Source organism: Salminus brasiliensis, chromosome 9 (assembly GCF_030463535.1).
Source record: "Salminus brasiliensis chromosome 9, fSalBra1.hap2, whole genome shotgun sequence".
NCBI classification, from domain to species: domain Eukaryota; kingdom Metazoa; phylum Chordata; class Actinopteri; order Characiformes; family Bryconidae; genus Salminus; species Salminus brasiliensis.
This window is the reverse complement of record NC_132886.1, coordinates 6,049,587-6,069,611: the sequence shown is the minus strand read 5'-3', so window position 1 is coordinate 6,069,611 and position 20,025 is coordinate 6,049,587. Positions and strand designations below refer to the sequence as shown.

The 20,025-nt window shown below is 43.2% G+C and overlaps 1 protein-coding gene across 1 annotated transcript; it reads right to left on the bottom strand.

Annotated features, from left to right (window-relative positions):
• Positions 1-538: 538 nt before the first annotated feature.
• On the bottom strand, positions 539-11,044 carry LOC140562848 (opsin-5-like). The gene is made up of 5 exons (XM_072688710.1): positions 10,957-11,044; positions 7,408-7,570; positions 5,101-5,228; positions 4,154-4,488; positions 539-1,171 (listed from the first exon to the last, which is right to left on the bottom strand). Exons 1-5 carry the CDS (start codon positions 11,042-11,044, stop codon positions 539-541), a joined length of 1,347 nt encoding a protein of 448 aa, XP_072544811.1.
• Positions 11,045-20,025: the final 8,981 nt, after the last annotated feature.

Here is a 20,025-nt window from a genome sequence, read left to right as displayed (position 1 = left end):
TGCTATGATGTTGCTTAGTGGTTGCTGTGGTCCCCGATTAATGGTTAATGGTTGGGTATTACTAGTGTATTTGTATCATTTGTACATGAGCAGTGTGCCAAAACCTTTGCACCCCCTTCATTCTTATGGGACAAAATGTCCACAAAAAAATCAGTTGCTACTAGGATACCATGCCTCGGATCAAAAAGCAGACCAAACAATCGGGAGCTGGAATGGCGTCGATACACAAGCAGCCTTGTTAGCACCTAAATTGCCCAGGCCTTGGCCAGCAGTGCTCAGTACTTCCAGCACTTCCAGTACTTACTGTCAGCCTTGATAAATCCAATGTGTGCTTCATTAAAAAGAGCTTCTTCCAGTATTTTGCAGTTTGAGAAGGAAACCCCTGTAAATAGACAAACCACAGAGATCACAGCAGGGTTTGCAACAGTGTAAAATGTTGGTAAATCTGCCCCCTAGTGTTCAGACAATCCTGACTTACTGTATAGTTTGATATCAAGCACTGTGGTGCATGGTAGACCACATAGATTACTAGTATGGGTCACCAAGCTACTTTTGCATGTCCAGGCATCGTTTCCAAGCTAATCCTGAAGTGTTCGATCTCCGCTTTCCGTTTGCCCCACATCCTGACTCGAAAAGGCTTATTCTTAGTGGATTTTTGCTGCTGATTGAGCTCCACTGGCAGTGACAGAACTGCGCCCACAATAGGACATCTCAGTGAAGTGCAAGTGTCTATGGTATCGAGCTGACATGCTTTGGGGTAGTGTCTGAAGCACTCGAAAGCATCACTGCACTTTTCACATGCATGTCCTTTTGCTGCAGAACCTGGAAGCTCACCACAAACAGAGTTGGGCTTGCGGGATCGTTTCCTCAGTGACCAAGGCAAGGTGACTGATTTCGGGCGGCAGGGTCGCTGGAGGACGGCAGAACAGAAGCAGCGTCTGAGACAGGCCCGGCACAGCAAACGCAGGTCTCGCCAAGCGACCCTGCGGAAGTTGGGCCGCAGTAGAAGGTAAACAATGGGGTTGTAGATGGTGGAGGATTTGGCGAACATGGCAGGCATGGCGAAGGCAAGCGGGGGGATGGTTTTGATCTGGCCGAAGGCGGCCCACATGGACACCACTGCGTACGGGCTCCACGCGGCGAAGAAGCCGATGCAGATGGCCACGCTGAGCTGTGGGAAGAGAAAGTACAGTTAGATCAGGGACGTTAGACCCTCTACAGAAGCATGAAGCCTTGGTGGAGTCGTGGATGACCAGCTATCATTCTCAACTCAACTCGGTCATGCAGATTTCTCCTGTACAACATCCAGGAATTCGACAATTACGCTCTAGAGAGTCGCCCAGGTGCTCGTTCAGTCTCTCGTCACTTCAAGACTTGATTACTGCAGCACCCTTCTGGCTGTTCACCCTCTGCGCACCATCAGGCCCCTGCAACTTCTCCAGAATGCAGCGTCACGGGTCGTCTTTAACGTTCCTAAATTCAGCCATGGTCAGCTTCTCCTCTGCTGTGTTCTCTCTTCACTGGCTTCCTGTAGCTGCTGCCTGCATCAGATTCAGAACCCTGACGCTGGCCTACAAAGCCAAGACTGGACCAGCCAGCCCCTCAGTACTTGATGGCAATGGTCAAAAGCCGATCTGCACCAAGAGCCCTTCAAGCTTCAAGTACGGCTCGGCTCAACCCGCCATCCTTTAAGATACACGGAAGACGAGCGTCCAGACTTTTCTCTGTCCTGCACCGAAGTGGTGGAACGAACTTCCCCTGGGTGTCCGAACAGCAGAGTCCAATACTCGTCTTCAAACCCAGACTGAAGACCCTCCTCTTCTGAGAGTACTTGGGCGAAGCGTAGTGCCCAGTATTATGGTCTCCATACTGACTTCTGTATTTAGTAGTATCTAAGCTTAGAGGGAGCTTTGGGATCCTAGTCTTTACCATGTATTTAGCAAGTAAGTGGCTCTGGATAAGAGCATCTGCTAAACACCTTCAATGTAAATGTAAATGTCCCCAAAGGAGCGTCTGAGGTGCACTTTGAGGTGTCCTCGAATCTACAATGGTTTGTTTGCTGAGAAACCTGAGCTCGGATCCAAGCTGGCATCACATCCAAAACTTTCCTCACATCCCTCTGACCCTCTGTCAAGACTATATTTTAGTGGTTCATATGAAGAGCAAAAGAAAGGTTTATCAAAGCCAGTGGTTCAGGTTCCAGGGTTATGTACAAGCCTGGGTCTAGCTAGGAGACAGGTCATTTTCTTACTGACACTTTACGGTAATGATGATTGAGAATAAACACCAGAAAGAACCTACGTGTCCAAACACAACTGCTTCTACCATCAATTCCAGCCTGCCCGCAGGTCCTCCAAAGAAAAACAGCAGTCATTTTTCTCATTCTCACAGTGGTCGCTCTCAGAGAAATCATCTCCCATTTGACTTAATAAGAGCTGGGACTCTCTATTCAGGTCAGATGGAGTCGAACACTGGAAAATAGGAGTGTACGTTTATAAGCTGGGTAATTTACTTGCGTATGGATTTATTATGGTAGGATATAATTTGACTCTACATTGAAACCTTAATTATAACCAATTAACTGTAATATAAACAATGTTATGTTATGATGTTAGAGATAATAATGATCACAAGTAATTTGCTTTGTAGAACAAAACTGTGAGCAGTGTTAACATTGTATTACTAAGTTCAAATGAACCAAATTTGGGTAGTTTGTAACTACATGATGGGACACTCCTGAACGAATACTACACTGGGTTAATCTAACCGCCCTTAAACCCTGTGTGTAGGCCTACACGTCCTTACTATTATACCTCACTTTTACAGGCCCTAAAATAGAACCCTGTGGCATGCCACAAAATCTGGGAAACTAAGCAGATATACAGTCGTTTTGGCATTTAGACTAATAACTGAATCCTTAAATTAGAGTTTAAGGGTTTAACCAATCCAAAAAGGCCTAAAGCCTTGATCATTGTGGCTTTCTTTGAATAGCTTGTTTCCAGGCTTGTTTGGATGTTCCCTTAATACCTGTGATGCTGAAGTTTGGGGTGAGGGATCTAATGTAATCTAATGGGCAGTTTGATTTGGGGTTCTAGTAATTCTATGAACAGTTCGCTCAGAACGTTTCTCGGCCTTCCAGACCTCAAATTGACTGCCACCATTCCTGTTAGCTGCCATTTTTTTAGTACATTACAAACTGAGGAAACGGCTACCTGAAAGACTTAAGATCTTCTTAAGGAACAGTTTGCTTGCATGAGATTTTGACTGCAGTGAGGAATTCTATAAGGGAAGGTCTGATTCAGCCCAAACTCCCAGACTTAAAGAAAAAAAAGGAAAAGCGTAACAAAATGTAAGCATTAATTATTTTAATTTTAAGAGGGCTAGGCAGCTGCTCATGCCAGGTTTCCGATTTTTCAGATTCTTCGATCGCCGGCTGTTTTCGCAACAAAAGCCTTAGGTCAATTGCCGTTCGCTCTGTGCTGGCTTGGTCGCTGGCTTGGCTGCAGTGTGTGAACTTCTGAAAAACACAATTGGAGAGCTGACCACCATTGAGTGATCAGCGTTGCCTCACAAGCCCCCGAATATCTAGCAGGTTTAATATCTCGACCTGTCGGCAGTATTGTCAACAGTATTGTGACTGGAAGCTATGGTGCAAGACACGGGGTGAGGGTCTTAATCCATGTTCTCATCCATATTCTTTACTTTTTGTCAGTGTTTTTGCTGCAAATCAGCACAGACAACTTGTATCACTCGTTTTGCGCAAGGCCTTGCACCAGCTCTCGCACGTTTTCATGACAAAACATGTTCTTGGAGAGCAGACAGTCTCAGACGGTGGGTTCCACAACTCCTAAAGGTTCCCGATTACAAGACAAGTTGTGTAGCGTGAAGAGTACAATGATCTGACGATAGTAGTGAACACAGCATTAGTGGAGCCCATGGCTGCTGACTGTCGGGACATGGTTTGAGGACATCTGCATCACCTGGCCTTTCCTAGTGCTGACTGGGAACAAGCTACAAGCCTCTCTACTGTACCATCAGATACAGATACCTACAGGAAATGCTCCCTTTCACAATGCTGATTCATGGGTGGATTATATTATTTAAGATAATGATATGAATAATAATGGGATTAATGGAGCTAAAGGAACTGTACCTTAACGATGACGGTGTGGATGTTGCTGAGGCGTGTAGGAGCAGGCCTGTGCTGCTCCATAGTTCTCCTTGAGCCGCGGAGTGTGAGGAGGATGCCTGTGTAGGAGGCCGCGATGAGGGCGCAGGGCAGCAGGTAGCAGAAAACGAATAGGACCACCATGTAGGAGCGGGCGCTGCTGCGCTGGTTGGATGAGCGCCAGTCAATACAGCAGGCCGTCCCGTAGGGCTCGGGCCCGTATTCGCCCCAGTGGGCCAGCGGAGAGCAGGCGAAGACCAGGGCGTACGCCCACGCGCACACCAGCAGGAGGCGGCCGTGAGAGGCGGTGAACCTGTTACCTGCAGAGAGGTGGGACCAACAAGAGAGCATTTGTAGACGAAACTGTTAGTGGGAATAAGCAGTGGACGGTCATAGCTCGAGCTCAGCCTGGCTGATGTGATTTTGGAGGGAACATATAGTTCAGTGAAGAGCTAATGCTCCAATGTTGTTGCTAACATGTCCAAATGTATGTGGACACCCCTTCTAATGAATGCATTCAGCTACTTTAATGGGTTGCACCCATTGCTGACACACATACAGCTTGTCTAGTCCCTGTAGAGAAGCACTGCCAAAAGAATAGGACACTCTGGGCAGATAAACACTGATCTATTGACTGAATGCCGAAAACCAAGTATGGGCTAGAGGGCTATATGAGCGGTGGAGCTGTGGAAGAACTGTGTTCTCTGGAATGATGGATGGTGGAGCTTATCCAATAATTTTGGGATGATTTGGAGAGTTGGGATAATGAGGTGGGGTGGTGATCATCCAACACCCTGACCTCACAAATGCTAAATTGTCTCTAAATGCAGTCAAATCCTCACAAATTTGAGTGGAAAGCCCTCCGCCCGGACAGTAGAGACTACAAAGCAGTATTATTAGCTCCATCAGTGTGACCTCAGAGCAAGGCTTACCATAAAGAGGGCAGCACACCTTCACGAAACACACAAGACTCAGTAGGGTAAGCGTCGTCAGGCTGCAGATGCCAAACAGCACTCCACAGAAAGCGTACATGAGGCAGACCACCCGTCCGAACAGCCATCTGGGAAGAAGACAATCACAGAGAGGATGATGGTACGGGACACTCTGGGTGCTGTATAAAAACAAAGAGTGTTAAGTCGGTTTTAGCCACTTAAAATTGAGATATTCGTCGCAGTCCAACTTCTCAGGTCCATGTAAAAACAGCTATCAGCAAATTTGCTCTTCTAATATTGTGATTTTTTATTGCGACTGCTGCATTTATAGTCGGTTGGTGTGGCGCAACAGATAACACCACCACCTGCCACTGAGTTACAACAACACCATGTGGGAGACCAGGGTTCGATTCCCGGTCTGGGTGACTATGCTGCGCTACACCAATAAGAGTCCTTGGGCAAGACTCCTAACACTACATTGGCCCTCCTCTGTAATACCAGTAACCTTGTAAGTCGCTCTGGATAAGAGCGTCAGCTAAATGCCGTAAATGTAAATGTAAATTTGATATGTGAAGGGCAATGATCCAACAAAGTCCAGATTTTATAGATTACTCCTATATATTTGTCACACAGTAACATTTAGATCCAGCGGGTATGAATTTTAGCACTGTTGTGCAAAAACTTTGTATCTCCAAATGACAACAAAGAAAAGCTTTGTAACTTTTTTAAACAGAATTTTAAAATATATTTTTTGTGGAATTTGTGGAGCATTTCTATGGGTGTATACATCATAACACAATGTAAAAATCAACTCCTAGATTCAAGTTATGTCAAAAAGTACAAAATGTCAGAAATTCAATCAAAAACTAAAGGAAACTAAAGGAACTAAAGTCGCTCTTCTCCAGAGCGAATTACAAAATGTGCTTTGCTATTTACCCAAGAAAAACCTAACCAGCTAGTTAGAATAGACAAGTAAGTTTAGACATTACTAAACACAAGTCAATAAGGTGACCATAGTACTCTATTCGCTATTCGTCCAAGTCCTCTCAGAAGAGGAGGGTCTTCAGTCTGGGTTTGAAGACAGTGAGTGTTGGACTCTGCTGTTCGGACACCCAGGGGAAGTTCGTTCCACCACTTCGGTGCAGGACAGAGAAAAGTCTGGACGCTCGTCTTCCGTGTATCTTAAAGGATGGCGGGTCGAGCCGAGCCGTACTTGAAGCTGGAAGGGCTCTTGGTGCAGATCGGCTTTTGACCATCGCCATCAAGTACGGAGGGGCTGGTCCAGTCTTGGCTTTGTAGGCCAGAGTCAGGGGTTTGAATCTGATGTGGGCAGCAGCTACAGGAAGCCAGTGAAGAGAGAACGCAGTGGTGGAGTGACATGGCTGATGCATAACTACATAACTGAACAATCCGTCCTCACGCTTTATTAAAGTAAACATGCAGGCTAAACAAACAAGCCGTCTGCTAGTCCAGCGATCTGAACAGGGTCAGTATTCAGTGTATTCAGTGCTCACTGGATTGTGTAAGAGTTCTCTAATGCAGGCGCAGTAAAAAAGAGTCGAGCTGCACTTCACTGTGCGGTTTCCAGGGAACAGTTTGTTTTCAGGAGATTCTGATTGCAGTTAATTCTCTGCAAATATTTGGCGGCACTGAGGAATTCAATAAAGGAACATCTGATGCAGCCCAAACTCCCTATCTTTAAAAAAGACATAAAAAACAAAACAAAGCTAAATTTCATTTTTTAGGGCCAAATTCCTCAGCGATGTTGAATCTGTTCTTGTTCTCTGTGCTTAGAGAAACAAATGCCACATTAAAAAAAAATGCCACATGACAATAACTGTATTATTTCTTTATTTACATTTACATTTATTATATTTATCCAGAGCGACTTACAAGGTTACTGGTATTACAGAGGAGGGCCAATGTAGTGTTAGGAGTCTTGCCCAAGGACTCTTATTGGTGTAGCGCAGCATAGTCACCTAGACCGGGAATCGAACCCCAGTCTCCCACATGGTGTGGTAGCTTTTGGCAGGTAGTGGTGTTGTTAAGAGTCAAGATTTTAATTATTATTATTATCATTAGTAGCAGTAGAGGTAGTATTAAAGTACCGATAAATAATTAATTTATTATTGTATTTGGACACATTGAGTTGAGTTGCTATGTGAGGACTGGTACCACCCATAATTCTCTCACACCAGATGGGTCAGATAGAAAATCTGCAGTTGCAGATAAGATTGGTGAGCCATGCTTTATACTTTTTAACTTTCAATTGAGTACAATTTTGACAGAGTACCCAAACCGTCAAACCTGTGGGAGAAGCTGGACGTGATGGCCAGCGGGTAGAGGGACAGCGTCAGACCCATGTCACTGACTGCCAGGTTAATGATGAAGAACTCGGCCGGCTTCAGCAAATGCTTCTTCTTATAGGAGACATAGAGCAGCGTGCTGTTCCCCAGCAAAGAGCAAACTCCTGCAGAGGACAGCAGCAAATCAGTGAGGTTAAACAAAAGCCATGAAGCCCAAGGAACTGTCTGTGGATCTCCACGATCAGATTCTACCAAGCCATATCTCAGGGCAAGGATGTGTAACAATATCTAAGGACCATAGTGAGCTCAATCATTTGAAAATGGAAGAAGTTCGGCACAACCTTGAACCTTGTTATAGTTGGCCATCTGGCCACATTGGTCATGCAAGTAAGAAGGGCCCTAAAAGAGCTTTGGAGCCAGGGACGAGCAGACCTGTTGGGTGGGCAACCATTTCTGCAGCACTTATTAGGCCTTGCCAACAAATTAGAGGACTCTGGCATGTGGAAATAAGTCTCTTTGCACTCTGGCAAACAAAACATGCACTAAACATTACCTGGCTAATACTATCCCTACAGTGAAACATGGTGGTGGCAGCATCCTGTTATGGGGCACCTCTCTGTGGCAGGGACAAGAACACTAGTAAACTGTGACTGGGGCAACAGTTCCTACAGTAACCTAGTAGAAAGTCTTCTTTCCTGGACAGTTGAGACAGTAGAGACAGTAACTCCAACAAAAGCAGGATAAACACTTTTTAATACCCTTGTACTTTTAGAAGACACATTAAATGAAATGTGTGTAAAGCCCCCCAGGGGGTACAAAGCCCCCCAGCATTGAGCTGTGGAGCAGTTGAGCTGTGTTCTATGGAACGATGGATGGTGCTCCATCCTGTACCTTTGAGATTTTTGAGTTGGTGTGACCATGATTCAACATCCTGACCTCACTAACATCCTTGTCGCTGAATACAATCAAATCCACAGCAATGCTAGTTCAAAACCTAATAGAAAGTTTTTAATACCCTTGTACTTTTAGAAGACACATTAAATGAGCAGGTGTCCAAATACTTTTGTCCATATATTGTAATAGTGTGTATTATGTTTCACTAAGAGATGTGGCTGTTAATGCACTGGTTTGATGAGTGCTTAGTGTGAGTCCTTAGCTGGGACCTCTGAGTAAGAAACATGGTGGTGGCAGCATCCTGTTATGGGGTACTATGGGATGGCAGGGACAAGAACACTAGTAAACTTTGACTGGGGCAACAGTTCACCTTTCAACACCACAATGGCCCGAACCATACGGCCCAAACAACACTGGACAGGCTTCAGAGCAAGTCTCTGAATGTCTGAGAGTGGCCCAAGCCTAGACTTGAACCCCATTGAACATCTGTGGAGTGTCCTAAAGGTGGCAGTTCTCCACAGATACTTACCATCCATTCTGATTCAGCCTGATCTGTCATGAAGACTGGGACAAATTGCCCGGATCCTGGTGGGCAAAATCTGTAGAGACGTACCAAAGAAGACCTGCAGCTATAATTGCAGCCAAGTGGGCTTCAACAAAGGGTCAGAATACTTTTGCAATTTCAGTTTGTGATTAATAAATCATTTTCAAAACTCTCTGAAGATGTACTCTCTTCCTTTGTACTCTGCACTGAGTGTAGATTGATGGGTAAAAATGTTAATTACATATATCCATTTAAAATCAAATCCACAACACATATAGTATGCAGAGGAATGAGGGATGTTAAATTACCGAGGACTTCAGGGTCACATCTCCAAATAACTGCTTTAATAAGATGGATCAAAGCCATGTAGAACATTAAATGTGAGACGTTCGCTATATGTCCAAATGTCTGTGGACACCCCCTTCTAATGCAGGCATTCAGTTACTTTAAGTTGCACCTATTGCGGACACAGCTTGTCCCTGAAGTGAAGTACTGCCAATAGAATAGGACTCTCTGGAGCAGATAAACATCATGAACCTATTGCCACCCCACTATGCTGCCTAATGCCAGGCGTGGGCTAGAGGGGGGTACAAAGCCCCCCAGCATTGAGCTGTGGAGCAGTTGAGCTGTGTTCTATGGAACGATGGATGGTGCTGCATCCTGTACCTTCGAGATTTTTGAGTTGGTGTGACCATGATTCAACATCCTGACCTCACTAACACCCTTGTCGCTGAATGCAATCAAATCCACAGCAATGCTGCTCCAAAATCTAGTAGAAAGTCTTCTCCTCTGGACAGTAGAGACAGTAGAGACAGTCATTCCAACAAAAGCTGCATCAGCTCTTTTAAATATCCTTGTACTTTTAGAAGACACATTAAATGAACAGGCGTCCAAATACTTTTGTCCATATATTGCAACAGTGTGTATTATGTTACACTAAGATATGTGGCTGTGAAAGCATGGGTTTGATGTGTGTGGAGTGCTTAATGTGAGTCCTTAGCTTAGACATTCTCATGACGTTGTGACATTAACCATTACTACGTCACACGTTTATAGAACATTCTTGAGAGGTTTTTTATGTACCGTTACAAGGTGACCTTACAGGAGCCATTGCTGACCGTTCTTATAACGTTCTCTGTTAACTGGGGATCAGCAGTAGCAGTATTACAAACACTGGAACAGTGTTAGACGCCCTCAAATGCACCCTGACTGAACAAATCCCTTCTAACGGTGCTATGAAATATTATATTAATTATTTTAAAAAATGGGACAGCTTGGAAAAAGGTCAAATAGAGGTTCCATCTTCTATCTGGAACCTGATTCGGGTTTATTCTCATCAGTGCAGAGTGAGAACCTGCATTAATACACACATTTCCTCAAAACTCTTTCATGATCATGATCAAAGTTTTTCAGTAATGGCTTGAGAGCCTGATATGCAAATGCATGTGTGTGTGTGTGTATGTACATGTGTGTTCATATGAGTATGTGTGTGTTATACACATGAATATTCCTTTGATTCCAAACGCTTGCAGATTTTAAGGACTAGATTTTGCCCTCTTTGTGCATTAAGGCTTATTTCCTCACTCTTTCATGGTGTTCTTGGTCGCCCTACAGCATGTCATGATGGTGTTGATGGAGTTAAGCTCTTCTCCAATGCTGTGGAAGCTTCTAGAGATGAGAAGATTACGTAGAAGTTCCATTCTCATTTACTGGTTTTATTATTAGAATGACAAAACTGCAACCTCGATTACTGGATACTGCAGAGTATTGATTGATACAGCCTATAACAGGGGTGAGCAGGTTGCGGTCCAGGAGGGCCGGATTTCTTCCTTTGCGCTTTTCCGGATCAAGCACACCTGATCAGCTCACTAGGGTTTGCCAGGTAGGTCTGTTGAAACAGGGAAATCTGTTGAAACACTGCTGGACTCCTGCTGGCCCACCATTGCTCACCCCTGGCCTATAAGGCTATCATCAAGATCTTAGAGAAAGTGGTGTCAATTAGGCTGGATTTCGGCTTCATCAGCACTGAGAGAGTGGAGTCACCAGTGATCTACTGCTGTCGCCATTCCTGTGAAGGCTGAAGGTAGAAGCTCTGTAAAATGGCTCACTTACCGAAAAACATGTAAACCACAGCTATTGTGATATCTGCCTCCTTTGGGATGTTGGAGTGAAACACAGTGTCTTCAGGAAGCTTTCCCATCTGCAACAACAGTTCAGAGCACTGTTATTATACACACATACACACACCTGGATTAAAGACGCGTAAGTCAGGTCAAGTCAGATTTATTACTATAGCGCTTTTTAGAACTGTTGTCGTCACAAAGCAGCTTTACATAATTAGTAATTAGTAAAAGACAGAGACAAGAAATAACGTAAGACATGAAGGATTAAAGACCCCCAGTGAGTAGCCAATGGCGACAGTGGCAAGGAGAACCTCCCTCAGAGCTGGAGGAAGAAACCTTGGGAGGAACCAAGACTCACAAGGGGGACCCAATCCATTCTCCTCTGATCAGAACTATTTATTAATTATTGATAAAAGCTACCAAACCATCTATACTGTTGAACTGCTCTGATCATAATCATAATATAATATAATAATCATGGTGTAGATAGTTAATAGTGATGATATTATTAATAGTGGCAGATAGTTACGAGTCCATTTAGGTTTTAACATGGTCATTAAACAGGTAGCAGTGGTAGGAGGGTGTGCAGCTGGTCTGGTATGGGTGGTGGTGGGTGGGGGGCCTGATGGTTATTTACTCAGAGAAGCTCATTCAGGAAAAAAAAAACAGTGTATGGACAAAATTCAGTGTTTAAAGATGAGGAAATTCTCTAAATTCGAATTAGTCTTAAATTTGAATTGCTGGAATGTTTTAGGTAGACCTGTACAATGCAGATCCTGCAGATGGTCTCTCCCAGCCAATCACTTAATTCCTAAATGTAACTCCGCCTTCTTACGATATAAAGGTTTAAAAACTAATTTCTGGGAAAAAAATAAATAACTAACTGCTGGAATTTGCTGGACACTGGAGATGGAAAGACAGTTTAGAGGAGGAAGATGAGATGGAAAATGGGCTGTTTTGCATTAAAATATATGGGGATACTGCAACCAGCCAGCAGAGGCACTAGACCTGTGGTGGCTTCACTTTTGATAAACGATGATAACCCACCAGACTAGACAAAATCTTTCTTTTTTTAGTACGTTTTACAAAAATGTGGTCTTTACCTAGACAGCCTCAGCTGAATTAGCATATCCACTAGCTAGCACATTTGCATTTACATTTACAGCATTTAGCTGACACTCTTATCCAGAGCGACTTACAAGGTTACTCGTATTACAGAGGTCTGTAAGATTCTTGCCCAAGGACTCTTATTGGTGTAGTGCAGCATAGCCACCCAGACCAGGAATCGAACCCCAGTCTCCCATGTGGTGTGGTTCAATTGCCATCCAAACTACAAGCCAGCCAGCTGAGTGATCTCAGGCTCATCTGATCTCTCATGTTCTTTAAATATTACATCTTAATCTGTGTGGAGTTTGATCTGTCCATCAGACTGAAGGTTATAAGGCTATAAAGAAAACTTGGTTGTTTGAAGCCACATAGAACCTGATGATATGGTGATAGGGGCAGTGGTGGCTCAGCAGTTAGGGCGCTGGGCTATTGATAACAGGGTTGTGGGTTCGATACCCGGGCTCAGCAAGCTGCCATTGTTGGGCCCTTGAGCAAGGCCCTTTACCCTCTCTGCTCTCCGGGCGCTGGAGTTGGCTGCCCACCGCTCTGGGTGTGTGTGTACTCACTGCTGTCTCCCTAGTTCACTAGTGTGTGTGTTTACTACCACAGATGGGTTAAATGCAGAGGACACATTTCATTGTGCAGTGACAAATACGTGCACCTTTACCTTTATCTGCAGGAGAATGGCATACCTCTTAACCTTTAAATTCAGTCAATCAAGCCCCCCTCTTCCTTTACACACACTAGTGAAAGAATGGGAGGATCTAAAGAGCTCACTGAACTCCTGCATGGTTCTGTATGCAACAAGTCAGCTGGTGAAATTTCCTCCCTCCTAGATCTTCCTCCATCAGCTGTGAGTGGTATTATTATTGAACAGTGGAAGCGTTTAGGAGGAACAGCTCACAGAGAGCAGCTCAGCCACCGAGTGTCTGTCAGACCACGTAAAGTTACAGAGCGGGGTCAGGGCCGAGTGCTGAGAGCTCCAGACCTGCTGCTGCTGTTAGAGCTCAGAGCAAAGGGCGCTGACTCCATATTAATAATGCCTATGGGTTTAGAATGGTAGGTCATAAAAGCTCCTGTAGGTGTAATGTGTGGGTGTCCCAATACTTTTGTCCATGTAGTGTGTGTATGTGTATATACGGTTTGAAATAAAAAAATAAGGTTCTATTAATTGTCTGCATTAAGATTTCATATTTGATCAGTTTTGCTCCAGAACCTCTTCATCAAATGAGGTAGCCTAGACAGAGGACCATCTGGAAGACTGATGGATGATGGACTTGAGGGGTTTGATCATGTTCTGAGCAGCGTAAAACAGGCTGAAATTCTCCAAGAGGATGAAGCTGGAGCAGTAAATTAAAGTAAATGGGATTGTGGCTGATAAGGATGCATGCAATGACCCCATTAGCGCTTCGTAATACTGAGCTGTAATGTTCTGCCCAGCAGGGGTCCATCACAGTTTAGGCCGTCTTTGAGCTTCTACTGCTGATGCAGGGCTCTACAGAGGCAAGTAGGAGAAACCAGAGATCATTAGTGCATGTACACACTGTCCACAGAGGCCAATAGTACTAATACACCAAATTCTGGGCCCCTTAGATCTTCACAGTAGGAGATTATACAGTATATCTGCACTTCAGAAACATCTGGATGACATCACCTTCTAGTTTAAATACACAGATCAGCAAAACCTTTAAACCACCTGCCTACTATTGCGTAGATTCCCCTCGTGCCACTGAAACAGCTCCTCAGGAATCCTGTGGTGCCTCAGTCTCTTTTAAGTACTATCTCTAACTCTGCCTCTTTACCTTCTCTAAGTTGATGGTCGTCCACTCATCCAGCCCGACCTGCTGGAAGACTGACCGCTGGGGTCCCCTCTACCTGCATCAGACCAACTGCCACCCACCAGTCCGACCACCAGGCTCCCACACTCCCTCCTACCCTCCTACCACTGCTACCTGCCTAGTGACCATGTTTTAAAAAGTGGGTGTATTAGGCAGCAAGTGAACGGTCAGATCTTGAAGATGACATGTTGGAAGCAAGCGTAAGGATTGCCAAACTGTGATGGCTAGATGACTGGGTCTAGACATCTCCAAAACCTTAGGCAGGTCTTGTGAGTGGGGTGTTCCTGGTATGCAGTGGTCAATACCTACTAAAAGTGGACAGGCAAGGACGTGGACACCCAAGACGTGTTGATATGATCCATGGAGGCCTCACCTCACTACTTACAGGACTTCCAGATTCCAGAGTTATGGAACTGAGGGAACTCCTGATAATCATCAAGCTCTTGCAGGAACCTCCAACAGGTCCATTGTATTCCATGTTAAATGGTCACCCAGCCCGACCTGCAGGAAGACTGCCCGCTGGGGTCCCCTCTACCTGCGTCAGACCAGCTGCCACCCACCAGTCCGACCACCAGGCTCCCCCACCATCCATGCCAGACCAGCTGCACACCCTCCTACCACTGCTACCTGTCTAATGACCATGTTAAAGCCTAAATGGACTCTTAACTATCTGCCACTATTAACTAACATTACTCTCGTTACTCTGACCATCACTGCCATGACTATATTAAGTTCTACTACACCATGATTATTATAATATGATTATGAATATGCTGCACACCTGAGCAGTACAACAGTCTTATGTGGTGGTTCAGTGACTTTTATTAATAATTTATAAATAGTTCTGATCAGAGGAGGACGGGTCGGGTCCCCCTTGTGAGTCTTGGTTCCTCCCAAGGTTTCTTCCTCCAGCTCTGAGGGAGGTTCTCCTTGCCACTGTCACCGTTGGTTACTCACTGAGGGACTTTCTTGTCTTTTTACTAATTACTGATTGTGTAAAGCTACTTTGTGACAATAACAGTTGTTATAGTAAAAAGCTATATACAAATACATTTGATTTGATTTAAAGATGCCAATAAACACTGTAAAGACAAAAGTATTGGGACATCTACACGTTACACCTACAGGAGCTTTTATAAACTCCTATATCCCTTGAATAAACTAATTTGACCAGAAGATGTGTTTCCCTTTCATGTTTACCATTTTACCATCACTTTACCATTTAGTTGCTGCAACACACATATCATTTGTTGAAAAGTGTTAAGACCAGGTGGAATCTGCAGTCTAACTTGTGTATAATGTGGATCCAGAAACATTATTATGAAATAATAACTTAATTAATTTCTCAGTATTCTGACTTATTTTAAATTATTGTAATGTAGGCTTTATGTTCCAAAATAATAATTTCAGTTCTAAACTTTCTAGAACTGTTTATTTTAGGCTTACTAAAATGCGTTGCCTTTGCTGGATTTTTTGATGGTTCTCGGTATCTTAAAAATTATAATTATATATATATATATATATATATATATATATATATATATATATATATATATATATATATATATATATATAATTTTATGTAAATGTTGATTTTAGACCTATGTTTAAAAATTTAATTATCTAGGCTAAAGCAAAATGTTGATGTAGTGTCTCAAAATAATAATTATTTTAGGTTGATCTCAAATCACAAAATGACTTATTTTCTTATTTTTAAATAGAGTTAAATAAAATAATAAAGTAAATAAAATAATGAGTTCTAAGAAAAAAAATATTAATATGAATAAGAATAATGTTCTATGTTACTTTAATTTGGTGTCTCAAAATAATTACTTGTTTTTTTGTTAGTTTTTTTGATCTCTTATGTTGGAATATTGACATGAAATGATATTTAGAGACAATCCATAACAAATATTTAGAACATTTGTAAATATTTGATACTCATGCTGTTGTCAGAAACAGAGAAAAATCTGTGTTTTTCTGTTAGGTAGAGAGAAAAACACTGATCAATAGACTAATGGTCCACTTTAAGATTCAATGATTTAACTGCACAACTTTCAGATTTTGATTTTAAAAGAAAACATCAGTATATTTTTAAGGAGGGGTTTTAAGAAGAGAAAAAAGCTTTTGGGGAGGGGTCAATATTCAACATTGGGTCAAACTGTCTATTATAAGCTACAGCAATACTGTCGGTCAGCATCAGACTACGACATATAAACTTCCTGATATTAGAAGTTTGAATAAGTACATCTTACTGTGAAGGAGAGAAGTCGGCGAGGAGAATCCCACTTTTCTTAAAGATGATCACCTTGAAGATGTCCTGAGTCTCCAGCCCAAACCCCTCCATCCACAGCGCTACACCCTCCAGCTTGTGCTGCTCAGCATGGCACGCTCACAATGAAGCTCTTAATGTCTTCAGTGACTGAGAGACCGAACATCTGTCAGATAGACTGAACGACGTAGTACTACGAGATACTCTCTCTCTCTCTCTCTCTCTCTCTCTCTCTCTCTCTCTCTCTCTCTCTCATACTGAGAGCATACCATCAGCCAATCAGAGCTTAGCAGTCTGAGCGGGAGGCAGCATCGCTCCCTACACCACTACAGCTCTCTGGTGGAGCAGTTTTCAGATCTTCAGAGGCAGAAATGTGGAGGTACACTGATTGAGATGCTGAGGCCTGAGCTGGTCTTCTATGTGTCAGGTGGTTAAAAGCTGCTCATCCAGGTAAAGTTTATGTATGAGAAGGTTGGTTGGCCATCTTTTGCTGACCACTGAGAAACACACTGGCTTCTTTTTATTTGTAAAGCACTTACTGGCTGCATGCCTTCATACATCACAACACTACTAAATACTCATCAATTACCAGACTGGTCCTAGGGTTTGGATCAACCTTCAGGTACCAGGTGTTTTTTAGCTACAGTGCACCAGGGCACTCCAAGGGCTATCTCTTACACCCGGCACAAAGCGTGTTGGGATGCTCATTGCCATCTTACACCCCACCAACAGTCTATTTTCACTCCTTCCACCTGCATCGTTTAAACAGCAGCGCTGCTTGTGAATATATCTACGCTGATGGGCGCGGTGGTCTCGAAATGAGGGGTGTTCAGGTCAATTTCTGGAGTATTGCTGTGTATTTTGGCAGCGGAAAACACAGGAGGAGCTCCACTGACTGAAAACAGTTAATCAACAGTCAGGCGTTCGTTGTTATCTTGGCAGTGAATTGTCAACACAGGTGCGTGCAGCCCGGCGCTCGTACATCCCCACAGGCTTTACACCACTGAAATAGCAACCCGCCAAGGTCAGTCTGACCGCACCTGGCTCTTAAAGGGAGCAGCGAGAGACACCCTGATTGGTTTACTGAACGTTACGCCGTAACCGTACCCGTCGTTACGTTGTTGCAAAGACACACTGACACACCCTAAATTAAGCTGCACGGTGCTCGGTTGACATCTTGCCAAAAGATCACTAATATAGGGCCCCTAGTCTCTAACCACCTCCACTCAGCCTGCAACTGTTTTACTGGATTACAGTTAACATATGAAATATATGATTTCGGCCTGTTTCTGGGTGTATTTTTACCCTTCATTTAACTCTCCATTTTTAAATTATTTTTATTTTTATTTTTCCTTTTAGTTACTGGTTAACCCATTAAACAGCCTGTAGTCCGCCCATGGGCCAAAGGTGTTATTACGAACTTCTGTTACCAAAGAATAGCCCCACCAGTTAGTGCAGAAGTCCCTGTAGTTCCCTGTAGTTACTGAGTTATACACCTTAGTATGTAATCAGCCTCACTGCATTAAGGGGTTAACTATAGTTTCTTTATTTAGGTTTTTTCACTCTCAGGGATTCCCAGTCAGGAATGAGCAGCCACACCCCCTGGTCACACCTCCGCCTAGGACAGTTTAACTTTTTGAATTTAATTATGAACAAAAATGAACAAACACTTTCGACATTATTCAAATATTTTTGCACTGCTTTACAATATCATTCCATATATTTATTATAGTAAAGGCATAGTTCATTAAAATAGTATAGCAGTATATGCTATTATAGTACTATATATTAGTATAGCAGTGTACTGGTATAGTATAGTGGTATAGTAATCTAGACTAGTAGAGTAGTGGAGAAGTATAGATCATAAATATTAATGCATTGAAATTTTAGCCACCAAAAACTTCCAAAAGTCCAAAAATGCTCAAAAGTGTCAATTTGGAAAAAAGGCTAAAGACAGAAAAGCTAAAGATTAAAGAGTATAATAAGCTTAAAATGCATGTAAAATAAAAAGCAACATTAAACAAGGTTTCACATACAGGAGTGTAATTCACTTTTACTCCACTGCAGTAAATACAGATTGTTCTTTGAGCGCCCCCTCGTGAACAGCTATACACATTTTGTTGCATTTCTGGACAAGCTGAGAGTTCCAGAAGCTTAATCAGAAGGCGTAGAAGCATGTGGACTGAGGCCGTAGAGTAATACTACAGGATTTTACACTAATATGACTCAAGTTATGCAGCATTACTAAGCAGTTCTGGGCTGCAGTGCTCATAGGGCTGTAGAATTACCTTTTTTTAAGTAGAATTGCTTTAAGTCAGGAACATCTTGGTCAATCGGGAACATCAAACCACCTGCTTTCAAAGCATGTCAAAAGCCAAAATGCTGCGTATGATGTTTAGCATGTCTGTGGAAAGCGAGTCACACTGAGCCAGCTCATCCTCATTGGTTAGCCCCTTTCCCCAGTGCTGTAAGGCTCAGCCTGAGTAAGAGTGAATTACTGCCATGGTGCGCAGCTCTGATATCTGTCAATGAAATGAGTTATTGGATTAATGGCTCTTACCGGCACCCTGCTGAAACTCCACAATGACGTCCTGCGGATTTTTAAATGAAATGCTCTCAGACCTCTGAGAGAATGATCAGTAATTCTGTTTACCTGTGCAGAAGGTGTTTGTTTTTACATGAAATAACTACAAATAAACAAACAAACAGACAAACAGTTCATTGTGATTGTAACTGTCGAGTCCTGCTCTCCAGGATCAAGCTCAGTGTTTCCTGTTCCAACACCTAGTTCATCTAATCATCGACTCAGCCCTTCATTATAGTACATCAGGTGAGCTGCTGGTGGAACTGATCATTCAGTTATGTTCTCCTATAGAAATAATCATGACCCACTTGTACTCCAACAAATGAAGCTACCTTGGAGCCTTGCCTGCTTTTGGGCCCCTACAGTTTACCTGTCAGCGGGTGAAAGATACAAGTTTAAAGAACCTCATCATCATGTAAACGTTCTCTACTAATGACATGATATAAACTATAAATGATAGAAACCTTTTCTTTAGAACCGTATATACAAGCTAGGAACCACTGAGGACCCCCAAAGACCCCCAAAGACCCCCCCCCCCCCCCCAAAGGTTCAATCAATGCAAGATCTTTGAGAGAGAGAGAGATCAGGGCATTCGTTAGTTCTGTAGCTCTGTATGTGTGTATGTGTGTGTGTGTGTGTGTATGTGTGTGTGTGTGTGTGTGTGTGTGTGTGTGTGTGTGTGTGTGTGTGTGTGATGATTTTGTCTTTATAAGTGAAACAGATCCTCATTAAATAAGTGGATTAAAATAAATGCTCTGGGCTTTGGGAAAATGGAAAAGTAAAATGATAATAATAATAATAATAATAATAACAATGCACTGGATAACCACTATCCAGGTTTTGGTGACCAATTTACTGTTCATCACTGGCCAGTCAACTCTCCAGACCTGAACCCCTCTAGAGCAGTTCTCTAGTGCAATTCCGGTCCTGGAGGGGTTAAAACTGCAAATATTGCAATTTCCTGTTCAAGCCCACCTGATTCACCTCACATGTTCATTGACTAGTTTAGTAGGTCTGTTAGAGCAAGGAAAACAGCAAACTGTGCTGGACTCCAGCCCCCCATTACCCAGCTCTGGTCAAGAGGAAGATGTGATACACCAGCAACCAGCAACACAGACGAGCTGAAAGCCTCTATCAAATCAACCTGGGCTCCAATCACATCTCAGCAGTGCCACGGGCTGACTGCCTCCATGCAGTAATTGGTGGTAAAGGAGCTCCAACCAAACACACAGAGTTTATAAATGAATGGACTTATCA

Excerpts from the sequence above, each read along its gene's own strand:
- LOC140562848 (XM_072688710.1), bottom strand. The coding sequence starts at position 11,044 with ATGGGAAAGCTTCCTGAAGACACTGTGTTTCACTCCAACATCCCAAAG. Across the intron at positions 7,571-10,956 it reads TGTGGTTTACATGTTTTTCG|GAGTTTGCTCTTTGCTGGGG; the intron begins GTAAGTGAGCCA and ends TGTCCTCTGCAG. Across the intron at positions 5,229-7,407 it reads ACGTCCAGCTTCTCCCACAG|ATGGCTGTTCGGACGGGTGG; the intron begins GTTTGACGGTTT and ends TCTTCTTCCCAG.